The sequence below is a fragment of the Daphnia pulicaria genome, chromosome 1 (genome assembly GCF_021234035.1).
Source record: "Daphnia pulicaria isolate SC F1-1A chromosome 1, SC_F0-13Bv2, whole genome shotgun sequence".
Lineage (NCBI taxonomy): Eukaryota > Metazoa > Arthropoda > Branchiopoda > Diplostraca > Daphniidae > Daphnia > Daphnia pulicaria.
Window position 1 is genome coordinate 32,136,957 of NC_060913.1, and position 13,107 is coordinate 32,150,063.

The window sequence follows — 13,107 nt, forward strand, 5'->3', positions numbered from 1 at the left end:
ATGGGGGCTCCTAAGTGGCGGAAATGGAGAAAAGTTTATTTAGAACTAAAAAGAATAAGTCATTAAATTTCTCTTACACAGTAACGTTTAAATTTTTATTGTTGTAATACATGTTGAACGACCCATTTCCTCGTTGAACATAATTACAGTGTTTTTTTATTTTTTTAAATAGCAAACCAGTTGGCGCCACAAGCTGTGGTCGACAGTCTGTCAGCTGTTTTGTTTCCGACAAATCAGTATCGGATTTTGCTGCAATTATGACACTTCGAAAGAGTTTGTTTCTTTCTTTTTTCGTCCTTTTCATCTTCTCATTCATCAGTGATGTATTGATTTTTATGTTTACTATTAAGAAAACATTGCTTAGAAATTTAATGATTTTAGTTTTGTTTGTTTTTGTCCTAATAGGTGAATGCACAGTATGAGGATGTCAGATGCAAGTGCATTTGTCCAGATACCGCCGTAGTAAACGGAACTCAGTCACATAGAAAACTTTACATTGAAAATGTTCCACCTAACAAATGTGATTGTACAAATGTTGTGCTCCCAAGGGTAGGGGATGATATCAAGGGAAAGGAAAAAGAATTTTGTCCACGATGTGAATGCAAATACGAAAGCAGGAACACAACAACAATCAAGGCAAAAAAACTGTTGACATAATGTATTGTAGACTATTCTAATATTAATTTTTTTAAATTTCAGGTTGTTGTAATTATTGTTATCTGGATAATATCTCTACTAGTCATATACATGCTGTTTCTTGTTTGTCTTGATCCCCTTCTCAACAAGAAAACCACTACACAATATCAAGAACATAATAATGAAGAGGTATTCTATAAATTTCTCCCTTTTCTTCCTTCAATCATCTTTTTAACTAATTTATCCTACAGGATGAAAGTGAAACCCATTCTCAACCTTTAAGGGCAAGTGGAGCAGGTGTGCTCAACCGTGTTGGCCAAACTACTGATAAGTGGAAGAAAACTGTTCAAGAACAACGTCGACATATTTATGATCGACACACTATTCTTAACTAATCACTTTTCTAAATTCCAATTCTATGATCTGTAGATGTTTGCGCGTTTATTCTTATTCTTATTTCAAATATTTCATTCACCAACGGAAATAAAAAAATTAAAGTCTCATATCGTAGAGTTTAAGATTCTTTTTTCATTGAAAAATATCAGAGGGAATGTAACTTGGTAGGATACATTAGTAGGTTGCTGTAGGCCTACTAATCAGAATGCGCGAAACTAGAATGCAGCCGGACAAGTCATAAAATTCAGATTCAGAAGTAATTTTCGTTGGTGTCTATTTGATAATATACAAAAGTAATAAATCATATTACCTCATTATTTTTATGGTTAATTTGCTAACCAATTACTTCATCAGTCATTCCTGCGAGTCCCTGGCGAGTCCAGTCTTGTCCAGTCTAGCCAACTTGGGATTTGCTCCCACTATTTACCTATTTCAGATAAAGTGGATGTGGAGTTTGGAATGACTGTTGCAGACGAATTTAGTTCAAATTGAAAATTACAAGTTTAGAAGCACCCAAGCCATCAAGCACGTGTTTATTAAGGTGCAACAAACGAAGAAATAACACTTAAGATGGGACGCACATTTAAAAAAAAAAGTTCAAAACCGAAACCAGCGAAGAATGACGAGCAACTAAAAGTTGAGTCTACAGAGTTTCAGTTGGATCTTGGAGCCCTGGATGGATATGATTTACCAAATGTTGATGAAAATGAAGATCTTCATGAGGAGCCAAAAAGTAAGAAATTGAAACAATCCAAACCTCAAGTCTTGGGCATTGACTATAGGGAAAGAGAAGAAAAGAGACTGGAAGAGTTGCTATTTGGGGAATTGTTTAAGAAACTGGAACAAGAACCCCAGTCTAAAAAAGATACGAGCAAAAGTTCTGCTTCCAAAAAAAAATTGAGAAAACAAATCTCCAACAAAGCATCTAGTGAAGCGAAAGATTCCCTTCCAGAAGATGTCTATGGTAAAAATCTAGGTTTAAGTTCAACAGCAGGAAGGCAAGCAGTCTGGGTTGATGAAGATGATGAAGATTTAAAGTAAGATATCACACTATTTATTAAAGTAATTGTTTTGTCATTTTATATTGATTTATTTGTATTTTAATAGGTGTAAAAATGTACAGTTTCAAAAAGAAAAGGGACTGGTTGGTGAAAAGGCCACTTCAGAAACTGTATACAAACAGGTCCTGGAGAAAAGGTTTGCATCTATTCATGGTCAGGTTACTCCTAAATGGGCTCAACTACAGAATAAAAAGGGAAAAAAAGACCAGGACAGTGACGATGAAAAAGAGGATCTGACCAAAGTAAAACTTAAATTGTAACTGGAGTTGCATGATCTTCTTAATGATACTATTTTGTCACTTTATATCTAGACCGCCACAGATCTTTTAAGGAAGGATTCTATTTCGTTGCCGCAAGAAATAATTAAATTTTCGCGAATGTTAGATATCAATAAAGAAACTAGAGCAGAAGGACGCGTTATCAGTTCTGTCGAATTCCATAAAAAGCAAAGTGTTGCTCTTGTAGGAGGAAATTCTGGAGTACTTACACTTTTCCAGGTATGTTATATTACACTTGTCATATGCTATGTGAGTTACTTATAAGTAATTATTATTTTTTAAATTTAGGTTGGCGGATCTTTGAATGCTAAAATTCAGTCAATCACCTTCAAGGAATTTCCCATTCACAAGGCTCGCTTCTCGGCGAATGGGGAAGAAGTCATAGCTTCCTCGAGCGTGACAGGCAATATTCAAGTACATAACTTGGTGAATGGAAGGAACACAATCATTCCCCATAACAAGCAAATGGAAAAGGGATCGTACAAAGTAAAAAATTTTCATTTCTAATGTTGCAAGTCAAGTGTCTAAAAGTGTTTATTCGGTTGTATTTTACAGGACTTCGTTCTTTCACCCGACGGGAAGCTAATAGCTTATCAAGGTCAATATGGATATATTCATTTAATGAGCGCACGTTCTAAGGAATGGATTACATCTTTAAAAATGAATGGAGAAGTGCATGCCTTGACTTTTAACATAGATGGCACTAGATTGTATAGTCATGGAGGTAAAAAAAAAATACTCGAATCATTCAAAATTTTAAATAATAATATTTTTTTCTCCCAGAAAATGGTGAAGTTTATGTGTGGGATATGAACGCTAAAGTGTGTGTCCATAAGTTCGTAGATGATGGGTGTATTAAGGGAACGTCTATTGCTATTTCACCCACACAGCAGTATCTCGCTTGTGGTTCTTCTTCTGGTGTTGTTAACTTGTACAACACTAGTCAGCTAGAAAATAATTCACTCCCGAAACCCGATAAAGGTAAATGCCTATTTCTCTTTGCCAAAATCTCTCCGTGAAATAATTTTTTTTTATTATTTTGCAGTGATTCTGAATTTAGTGACGAAGATATCCGGCATTACCTTTCATCCAAGTTCTGAAATTGTATCCATATTTTCCTCCGAAAAAGAAAATGCCGTCAGACTGGCTCACTTTCCATCAATGACGGTCTTCAAGAATTTCCCAATCCGGAATAAGGGCACTGCTCGTATAAACACGATGGATTTCTCTCCCAATGGAGGCTACATGGCTGCGGGACTAAACAACGGGTCCGCTTATCTTTATCGACTACATCATTACGATCAATATTAAATAACATTACCTTTGATCCATGGATTGACAAAATATTACGGGGTTCAATTTTGACTTGAAGTATTGTTACCAGACTGAATGCCGTATCATTTTTTCCCATTAGATATTACTTAAACTTAAATTAACTGCTTAATTCTTATAAGCGAACTGGGACACTACAACCGTATTAAGCACATATTAGTCTTATAATTTCATATTCGCTTAGAAACTCACAGCATGATGAACAGAGGATAAACAGAAGATTTACAACGAACCCCTTTAAATATTTAACAAGCATAGATAAAGCCTGATCACGCCCTGTAGTTGATTTTGTTGTTTAAGCAAAAAAAATGTTTTTAAAAACTCTTGACAGTCTGACTATAGAGTGCCGACTGTGCAGTACGGATTCATTTGTAGAAGCGGCAAGTTTGCAACACATACAGAACAGGAATAGTAATTAGTAAATACCGCCATCTCATTTTCGTCTGCATATCCTGAACGTGAAAAAATTTGAAAGTGGATTAAAGTAAAAACCTTGTCAAAGGTATTTTCCCAAACTAAGTTTGTAGTTCTAGATAACCTTCAACAGCTATTAATCTACGTGTCCATTCAAGGGTATTAAGAAGTTATTGTATCACTTGTCATGCCTATCTGTGGGTAAAATACCTTCTGTGCGTCACATATTGTTGCGTTCTTTGCCCCCCTTCCAAGTTCCAAAGGTGAATTGCTTCTGATAATTTGTTTGGTTCTTTGACCAAATGTTTGATATCTTTATTAGGTCATTGAATAAAACTGCCATATAATCCAGATGTAGATACAGTGGCAGTGAACTTACAGTTTTAGTTGTAAGTGAACACCCAAGTAGAAACAAGCTATAACATTATTATTTGATGCTTAGAAATGAGTATCTTAAAATTCAAAACCATCCTGCCCAAATTGCCTTCTGGATTTTTAAAGAATACTTTACTGCCTACTAAAAGAGTCCCCTTGAAAATATTGTGCAAATATTCTTCTGGAAGTAACCTTCAGATTCAAGGTAGGTCTAGTATAGAACTATAGATTTAACAGTTCTTTTGTGAGATCCGGTCTTTATCTCACGACATAGCGGGACATTTTTATTGTAAGTTACACCCCAGAATGATCTTATACCTAAATCAGTAATTTTCGGTAATCGTCATCGCTATGTTATTCATTTTCAATAGCATAAAAAAATTTCTTTCAGTTATAAAATATTATTTGCTTTCTAAACTCATATTAAATACAGAATGATTAATATATAGAGTCAATTATTTTCTATGATTATTCGATGGAAATTTGTAAAGAGATTTTTTTCAGATTTATTTTTCTCATTTTTTAAAATTATGGTCAACATAATAATCAACCAAGCTTTCAATTACTAGAAAACGAGCATTATGACCGGCCAAAATTGCTGAATGTGCATTTACCCAACACTAGCGAACCACTGAAGCTGCATCCCATCTGGCTTCGAGACCACTGTAGGTAAGTTATTATAAAAATATCACATCCGGAGCATTTTTTTTCTATTTGAGCGGTCGGCAGCGCGCCAAAGGTGACGTGGAGCTTGTTCGATATATGTTCCCCTTTATGCAGGTGTCCAGAATGCTATAACGACGTCACCTGTCAAAGAAACAACGATATCCTGAAATTGAGTGATCAAATTGCGATATCAACTTATTCACAGAGCGACGGTTTATTGCACATTTGCTGTAAGTCCTCCCATTTGAGATAACTGCATAGAACAAGAAATTCAATAATTACAAATTTTTTCTCTCCTATTTTGCTTTGTTTCATAGGGTCTGATGGGCATAAGTCATCTTATTCAATCCCGTGGCTTGTTAGCAATACTTACGACGGGAAGTACAAAGCACTACAAGAAGAGACGGACCGATTGACTACATGGGATGGAACTACCGTGAATTTATTGGGTTTAGAGCCCATTTCGCATCAACGCCTGATGAGTGATGATAAAATATTACGTGAAATATATCGCCGGGTCTTTCAGTACGGCTTCGTCAAAATAGAGCAAGTACCACCAACGAAACTTGACACCAGCGCGGTTATCGAGCGTATCTGCCGTATGTCCCACACGGTCTTTGGAAAGTTTTGGGAAACCGGTACCAATTTCGACCATAAGGATACGGGTTACCTGAACGGCTATTTAGAAGCCCATACAGACAACACTTATTTTACTGAAGCGCAAGGGTATGGATTTCCCTCTTTTCTTGTTGATTTAATTTTTGAACTGAATTTATCCTTTTCTATCCTATCCGTTCATTGTTTTAGGCTTTTGGTTTTTCATTGTACTCATTTCAATGGAACGGGTTGCGAATCTTTCTTGGTAGACGGATTTCACGTGGCTAAACAGTTAAAACAGCTTGATCCTTCTGCCTACGATTATTTGTCCAACGTAAATATGGAATCCGAGTATATTGAACCAGGTGAGCATTTCTCTTCTTGGGGTCCCATCTTCCGTCATCATCCAGTGAGCCATAAGTTGGAACAGATTCGGTAAGATACTTTTGTCTGAATAAAAATGCGTTTCTATTTTAATTAAATTTATTCTTTATTCAGGTTCAACATGCTAGATCGGTCGCCTCTTTCTAGTATCCCACAAGAGGAAGTCGGTACCCATTATCGTTATCTAAAAACCATGGCGACGCTCGTAAAGAAAAAAGAAAACGAATATCGGTTTCGTCTCTCACCAGGAACCGTGATGATAATTGATAACTGGAGGCTCTTGCATGGGCGTGAAAGTTATCAGGGTGAAAGAGTATTGAGAGGTTGTTATTATTCCCGATCGGACTTTATGAGCAAAGCGCGACATTATGGAATAATATCTTGATTAAATTGCGCCACGCTTAATTCGTCAATGCACAATAAAACAATACCATTTTCAAGACAAATTATTTGTTATTTTAAACCCGCATTTGGAAACGCATAGAAATTTTCGAATTTAATGTAAACTGAATATGATTACCGGAAAATAAATAAACATCAACTGATGGATCAATCCTCTACAAATTCTAAACTTTTTTTACAATGTAAATTTCACATTTTATTTCTCGTCAGCTCCGCTCTAGCCTTTAAAGTAAATGGCAACTCAGCAGGCATCGTATTCAACATGGCAGCTAACTAAAAACTGGCCCTGCCCACGAAAAGTTTTTCGAGGATTAAAATCGATAAAGACGAGTCATTGAATTGAATTTGCATCGTTCAGCTTGAGTATTGCTCAAAATCAAAGCATTTTTGGGCAGTGATTGCTCATTGGTGTCCGCTAAGGGTCGCACAACATAATGTCTAGCAGTCTAAAAATGGGTATGTTGGTTTATTATTATAGGGTGACTCATTATGCAGTTGTCATTAGTTGATGTTTATATGTTGGTTTATTGCATTCGTTTCAGGCAAAGCCATTGAAGACTGTTATGTCATTGCAAAGTATGATTATGTTGCCCAAGGATCACAGGAGTTGAGTTTAAGGAAGAATGACAAACTTCTATTGCTGGATGACTCAAAACATTGGTGGAAAGTTCAAAATTCTCAACACCAATGGGGATATGTCCCTAGCAATTATGTGAAGAAGGAGAAACCATCTATATTTGACTCAATCAAGAAGAGAGTGAAAAAAGGGAATAGCATTAACAAATCCTCCAACAGTCCCGGTGGCTCTCCTGTGAGAGAAGTTGATTCTCCAGTAGTAATCAAGCGCCCTTCTCCTGATACATCACATTATCCAGCTCATGATCTCAATGCAGGGCCTCACCAAGGCTGGGCGCTTGTTCGTTACAATTATGTTGCTCAGCAAACTGATGAATTGTCTCTTGTGAAAGGTAACTTGTTGCAAATTGACATTGACACCCCTAGTATGTTTACTAACACTTCAATCAATGCATCTATTAGGAACAAAGGTGCTCGTGCTTGAAAAAAGCAGTGATGGTTGGTGGAAAGGTCAATACCAAAACCAAATTGGATGGTTTCCATCAAATTATACCCTCCCAGATTCATTACAACAGCAGCAGCAGCCTGTAGCAAACATGACAGCAAGCGTCGCACCGCCGGCTGCATCAGCTATGGTTATGTCTGCGGGAGAACACATGTACTCAGCAGCCGAGAATGTTTTGGATGTCGTAGTTGCTCTTTACAGGTAAGCCGAATTTTAGTCATTAATTTGGATTAAAATTTATTTTGGTATTTGATATATTTTACAGCTTTGCTGCACAAAATAACGAAGAACTAAGCTTCGTTAAAGGCGAGAGACTTGAAATTCTTGATCGTCCACCTGCAGATCCGGATTGGTATCGAGCCCGGAACACCAATGGTTCAATTGGTTTGATTCCAAAGAACTACGTTCAGGTATTATTTCGTCGTGACTAATTAATTATTGGTAACGTTATGCTCGTTACAATAAAACTTGTTCTTCTTGTTTCTTTAGGAGATTAGCGACTTTTTGACCGAACCTTTCCGTCAACGAGCACCTGGTGGTAATGGTGCTCCAGGTGGGCCTCCTGTCAGCAATTTGCCCCCAATGCCGAACAACGGAAGTAACGCAGTAGACGGCATGGGGCGAAGTTTGGATGCCTTGAGTTTGAATACACCTCCCGCCGTATCTGCTAGCCTGAGCCAGGATCCTAATTTCCCTCACCTGAAAGAAAAATCCTGGTTTTACGGAGCCATCACCCGAGCTGAATGCGATAATCTACTTAATCAGTATGGTCAAGATGGAGACTTTCTTGTGCGATCATCTGAAACCAACGTAATTTGTTTTTTAAAAAAACTATTTTAGAGTTTACGTTTACTAATTCATTTGTAAATAATAGGTTGGAGATTACTCCGTGTCTCTGAAAGCACCCGGTCGCAATAAGCATTTCCGAGTCCACGTCGAAGGAGCTTTGTATGTCATCGGTCAGCGGAGGTAAGATCGGATTATATTCATTTCATAGTCGTCCAATTACATTCTGATTAACATTCGAATTAGGTTCCATTCTATCGACCAGTTGGTAGACCACTACCAAAGATCCCCCATTTTCACGTCAGAAAAAGGAGAACGTCTCTTCCTTATCCGACCACTACCCAAGCCTGTCGGATATATCCCACCTTCTTTTGCACCACCCACTCCGGCGACAAGACCGATGCAACCGATGGCCTAATGGCGGTCTTAACACAAGTAGCTCTAACCAAATGTGTGGGTTTATTACGAACCCACTGTTCTCTCTTTGAAGGATAAAAAAAAAAAAAAAACACAGAAGAGACAACTCTCTCATCTCTTTCGATAGCTCCCCCACCCCAATAACTTTTTTCTCGCCGTTGACAACGATCCATTTAATTCATTTATGCAATTATTCGGCATTCATCAGATACGACCCAAGGGCACTTGGAGAGTGCGTTTTCAAGCTCACTTGATGAATTTAATCTCGTAGCTAGCCCGATATATTGGACAGACTTACTCCCAGTTAGTTTCCTTAAATTTTGATTGATAACACTGAAGGGGCACAGCAGCAACAACAACAACAAAAAGTAACGGTTTCCAAAATATGAGAAGAGATGGCGAGTGAAAAAGGAAACACAAAATATATAACTTCAGGAGGGCACCGGTGGTATCACGGGTCCATTCGTTTATTCAAATTTTTGGTTTTTGATTATTATCAATTTTTCTTCAAATAATCATTCTATCGCCATCTTTTTGAGGGTTTCAGTTAAATTGAGGGGATGTGTGGGTTTAAGAAGGGATTCGCTTGCTTTCATTCCCAGATTGGTCGCTCACTCGTCATCACCATAGACCTCAGTGGAACTGTGCGTTATTATTATTATTAATTTTTTTTTAACTCGTGTTGGTATCGAGGAATCTAGTCTCTCGCATCCCTTGAACACCCGACCACATAACCATGTAGAAGCTGAGTCCCACAGAATGAGAGAGGGAGGAAGAAGTAAAGAACATTGCGAAATAAGAAACATTTTTTAATCCCTTTTTTCAAACATAACTGTCTTCGTCTTTATTCTTCTCTCTCCCCCCCAGAGTGTGTGTGTGCTCGTATAACCCATTTGTAGTATGATTTCAAAGCTCATTTCTGTTCTCTATTGTGCGCGCGTGTGTGTGTGTGTCTGTGCCTGTACAGCATTTTTTTGTCGTTCACCCATGTTTTATTTTCGACGTTGGCAATCGAAATCTTGCCTCCTTTTTTGTTCTGTTGCTGATTATTCTCCTCCCACCTTCTCTCAGCTAAGTTTGCCCATTTCCTACTTTCTTGATTTTCCCGTTGTCACTATGATTCTTCTGTCTCGTGCTTCTCTATCTTTCCTTTGACATCTGTGTCAGCGAAATTTGCTGCGTGCAGAAGTAATTTGCTCTCTCCGCTTTTGATTATCTCGACCCTCTCTTCCATCTCCCGCCTTCGATTATCAAACCTGCGCACTTTCCACCCCCCACACTTCGCGACTCATTTCCGTCTTATCGGACACGTCTAACATTTATGGATGCTTGCAGTTGGAAAATGCCACAGCCCCGCTTGTTCCAGGAATTCCGCTTTTCTTAAGAAAAGGAAAAATGAAATTTGAAAGAAAAAGGAAAAAAAAAAATTACACAGCCAGCGGATTCCTGATTTCAACGGGTCGAACGTATCAAGTTAAAAAAAAAAGTGACCGTCTCTTATCTTCCTTAGTTCTTTTCTTCTCGCATCATTTCTTTCTATATTTCTATTCTCATATTTGTCGTGCTAGAATATATCGTTTGAGATGCTGTCAGATATTTTTCTTACTCGGTTTGTATACTGTGTATTGGGCATCAATAATATCAATCGCGCATACTTTTTAAAGTAGAGGGTTACATTTTTTCCTTTTCTACGGCATACTTAGAGATTTAGAATTTTCATTTAAGTAGAAATCAAAATAATTTTTGAACCTAGATGAGGAACCTATCAGGGAACCTTCAAGATCCCTTGATTATTCTGGCTGACCACAGGGCTAGGGCGTTTGGCTACCTCTACTAGTAGCTCACTAAAATATTGTTGTGAGAGAAAGAAAAACAAATATTTACTTTTTATAATATATTGTGTTAGGCATTGGTTGAGTTGGATAAAGCGTCGTTTCGTGTACGAGGCAGAGCTGAGTTCGACTCCACATCTAAGAATAATCACTTTCACCCATCGCCACCAGGATACATGCATCTGTTCTGCTTACGGAAAATCTCACGAGCGGATGAGACTTTCATTGGTGAATTACTGAATTGTCATGTATTGATGAGATATGTTCAGTTGCAGTGGGAAGGGCGTCATCCATGTTGCAAACTGTATGAACCTCAACGTGTCTCGGTGTTAAATACCGTCACACTAGCATATCTTTCAATGCATACGTTCCCGATATCGATCCAATTATTTGAGTGTTAAAATAATTTTTTAAATTATTCTAACAAATTGTTTCTATTTATTCCAAGGAAAATTAAAAGTCAATTTTTAAACGACCTTAGCCAAATACATAAAAAAGTAGACGGTCTCGAGAATGAACCGATATCACAATAAATATTTTAGCGAAACAAATTTCCCGTTTCCGAAAGTCCAATTTGGAATAAGTTCCTCTCCCCCCCAGTAATAAACTTAAACCATGATAAAATTCAAATTATGTTCGTTTCAGTGATTAAATTTTTCCTACGTTCCCTATGTTCATCTACGTTATATTTATTCATTCCCTTCTGAATGAAGTTTTCCTTTATTTTCATGTAATTAGCCTGAATAAATGAGTCCGCCCTTGGTGCAACCTTCACCTTTTTTATTTGTTTTTTTTTTTCGCCCGTCGGTTGTTGAGAGGAACTATTACATAACCCCGTAGGCCTACAGAAAATAATCGTCAAGTCTTGTCAACTCTGAAATTATCTTTACTTCACTTCTGAAGTATCGCCGAGTACAATTACACTAGATTTCATACATTTTAGAATTTTGTAAAATGTATCGAATAGTTTAATCAAATTGCTTTAAGGACATTTGGGTGAATCAGTAAAAGCGTGTCATGCTGTAAAAAAACTCTGCCACCAGAGGGTGTGTAGCGCAAGTCCCGAAGTAAACATATGTTAAAATACTCAAATGAAGTGAGACTTTCATCGACCCATGACCATGCAAGTGGTATGTTATGTTGCGAATTCCCTACGGCGAACCCTTCGTTGAAGGCGTTTGAGAACCGGTTCGGGAGTTCTTTAGCATAGGATTGGCTATCTTCCCTGCTCTAGAACCTCAACGTAATTCTCCTATAAAATAGGGAATACAAATATATCACAACAACGCATGTGTACATTAATCGATGGGTCTCATTCCTGAGTAGAATCTAGCTTTAAAAAAAAAAAATCTTATTCCAATGTTTTTGTCATTGATTCCAGTCACAAATTTAATCGAATAGTTCTTTTTTTTGCGGGCCCATTAGCCAAATACACAAAAAAGTATACCGTCTCGAGAATGAACCGATATTATCACAATAAATATTTTAGCGATACAAATTTCCTGTTTCCAAAAGATCCGATTTGAATTAATTCGCCCCCCCCCCCCAAATCCCTAAATAGATATATAATACAGTATGTATGTTCATTTCAATTGATTTTAATGATCAGCGCGGCCTCAACCATTAATCACACCAGAAGCGACCAAAGCAAAAACCACGATGGCAAATGTTGACAAATAATTCGCCAGTCTCCTGTAGTCATATCTAACGGCTCATTTTTTATATGTTGCTTGTCATGTTACGCAAACAATGTACACACACATGCTCAATGAAGACAAGCAGTTTTTCTTTTAATGAAATTTTGTTTATGTATGGCAGTATCAGGGCAGTATCCGTTACTTATTGTGACAATATTGTACTGCAGTAATTTGATCTTAGATCCGGTTGTTTGGCATTTTGATTGGGTATCAATCATTTTTTCCTTTTATATGAGACAATTGGATATTTAGAATTTTCGTTTAACTAGAAATCAAAATAATTTTGATGAACCTGAAGCGAAAACCTTTATTGAGCCGGACTCTCGCACCATAGGTCCTTAGTAACAGTTGGTAACAGTATTCATGATTTCATGTAAGCATCTTTTGAATTCGACAAAATATGACTAGGCTAACTCATTTAAAAAATTCCTATTTCTTGGTATTGTGGGAAATTAGGCTGGACGACGCCCAAAGGCGACAGGACTAACGCTTTCGGCTATGGGACGTGCAAGTCCAACTCGAACGAGTCGGACGGGTTTTGTCCATCCTATGGATAGAGGCAGGACCGGGCAGGACTATATCTCTGCCTACTCTATATACTTGCTTACACAATAAATTTTATGTTTTTCCAAATTATCTTTAATGGAATTACAAGACAGTATTAAACTCAATGCCCTTCTTCCAAATTTAATGGAATTCATTTGTCAATGACAAAATATTCTTGTTACGATTCACGAAAAATTATACGAAATT

General features: G+C 37.3%; 4 protein-coding genes across 7 annotated transcripts; all 4 read left to right on the top strand.

Moving 5' to 3' along the window:
• Positions 1 to 8: 8 nt before the first annotated feature.
• LOC124320905 (uncharacterized protein CG1161-like) lies at positions 9 to 1,139 on the top strand. The gene is made up of 5 exons (XM_046783809.1): positions 9 to 58; positions 173 to 323; positions 406 to 636; positions 700 to 825; positions 888 to 1,139. Exons 1-5 carry the CDS (start codon positions 24 to 26, stop codon positions 1,029 to 1,031), a joined length of 687 nt encoding a protein of 228 aa, XP_046639765.1. The 5' UTR covers positions 9 to 23; the 3' UTR covers positions 1,032 to 1,139.
• A 336-nt stretch (positions 1,140 to 1,475) lies between these two features.
• On the top strand, positions 1,476 to 3,736 carry LOC124321255 (U3 small nucleolar RNA-associated protein 18 homolog). Its single transcript, XM_046784164.1, has 7 exons — positions 1,476 to 2,069; positions 2,140 to 2,335; positions 2,405 to 2,590; positions 2,660 to 2,857; positions 2,927 to 3,095; positions 3,155 to 3,352; positions 3,417 to 3,736. The coding sequence occupies exons 1-7, from the start codon at positions 1,603 to 1,605 to the stop codon at positions 3,680 to 3,682; spliced, it is 1,680 nt and encodes a 559-aa protein (XP_046640120.1). The 5' UTR covers positions 1,476 to 1,602; the 3' UTR covers positions 3,683 to 3,736.
• Positions 3,737 to 3,873: 137 nt separating this feature from the next.
• Positions 3,874 to 6,699, top strand: LOC124321256 (trimethyllysine dioxygenase, mitochondrial-like). 4 transcript variants are annotated; one of them, XM_046784168.1, is made up of 8 exons: positions 3,874 to 4,205; positions 4,276 to 4,380; positions 4,560 to 4,697; positions 5,062 to 5,161; positions 5,273 to 5,388; positions 5,476 to 5,884; positions 5,966 to 6,190; positions 6,254 to 6,699. In XM_046784168.1, exons 3-8 carry the CDS (start codon positions 4,562 to 4,564, stop codon positions 6,522 to 6,524), a joined length of 1,257 nt encoding a protein of 418 aa, XP_046640124.1. In that variant the 5' UTR covers positions 3,874 to 4,205; positions 4,276 to 4,380; positions 4,560 to 4,561; the 3' UTR covers positions 6,525 to 6,699. The 4 variants fall into 4 exon arrangements, with proteins under 4 accessions (XP_046640124.1, XP_046640121.1, XP_046640123.1 ...); XM_046784165.1 differs by having other exon boundaries at positions 3,874 to 4,380; positions 4,440 to 4,697; XM_046784167.1 differs by having other exon boundaries at positions 3,874 to 4,380.
• A 95-nt stretch (positions 6,700 to 6,794) lies between these two features.
• Positions 6,795 to 10,417, top strand: LOC124321241 (cytoplasmic protein NCK1-like). Its single transcript, XM_046784147.1, has 7 exons — positions 6,795 to 6,997; positions 7,084 to 7,509; positions 7,580 to 7,823; positions 7,888 to 8,032; positions 8,112 to 8,432; positions 8,497 to 8,591; positions 8,655 to 10,417. The coding sequence occupies exons 1-7, from the start codon at positions 6,976 to 6,978 to the stop codon at positions 8,824 to 8,826; spliced, it is 1,425 nt and encodes a 474-aa protein (XP_046640103.1). The 5' UTR covers positions 6,795 to 6,975; the 3' UTR covers positions 8,827 to 10,417.
• The last annotated feature ends 2,690 nt before the right edge of the window (positions 10,418 to 13,107 follow it).

Excerpts from the sequence above, each read along its gene's own strand:
- LOC124320905 (XM_046783809.1), top strand. The coding sequence starts at position 24 with ATGGAGAAAAGTTTATTTAGAACTAAAAAGAATAA. Across the intron at positions 59-172 it reads TTTAGAACTAAAAAGAATAA|CAAACCAGTTGGCGCCACAA; the intron begins GTCATTAAATTT and ends TTTTTTAAATAG. Across the intron at positions 826-887 it reads AAGAACATAATAATGAAGAG|GATGAAAGTGAAACCCATTC; the intron begins GTATTCTATAAA and ends TTTATCCTACAG.
- LOC124321255 (XM_046784164.1), top strand. The coding sequence starts at position 1,603 with ATGGGACGCACATTTAAAAAAAAAAGTTCAAAACCGAAACCAGCGAAG. Across the intron at positions 2,336-2,404 it reads AAAAAGAGGATCTGACCAAA|ACCGCCACAGATCTTTTAAG; the intron begins GTAAAACTTAAA and ends CTTTATATCTAG. Across the intron at positions 3,353-3,416 it reads ACTCCCGAAACCCGATAAAG|TGATTCTGAATTTAGTGACG; the intron begins GTAAATGCCTAT and ends ATTATTTTGCAG.
- LOC124321256 (XM_046784165.1), top strand. The coding sequence starts at position 4,562 with ATGAGTATCTTAAAATTCAAAACCATCCTGCCCAAATTGCCTTCTGGA. Across the intron at positions 5,885-5,965 it reads TATTTTACTGAAGCGCAAGG|GCTTTTGGTTTTTCATTGTA; the intron begins GTATGGATTTCC and ends TCATTGTTTTAG. Across the intron at positions 6,191-6,253 it reads CATAAGTTGGAACAGATTCG|GTTCAACATGCTAGATCGGT; the intron begins GTAAGATACTTT and ends TTCTTTATTCAG.
- LOC124321241 (XM_046784147.1), top strand. The coding sequence starts at position 6,976 with ATGTCTAGCAGTCTAAAAATGG. Across the intron at positions 7,824-7,887 it reads GTCGTAGTTGCTCTTTACAG|CTTTGCTGCACAAAATAACG; the intron begins GTAAGCCGAATT and ends TATATTTTACAG. Across the intron at positions 8,592-8,654 it reads TATGTCATCGGTCAGCGGAG|GTTCCATTCTATCGACCAGT; the intron begins GTAAGATCGGAT and ends CATTCGAATTAG.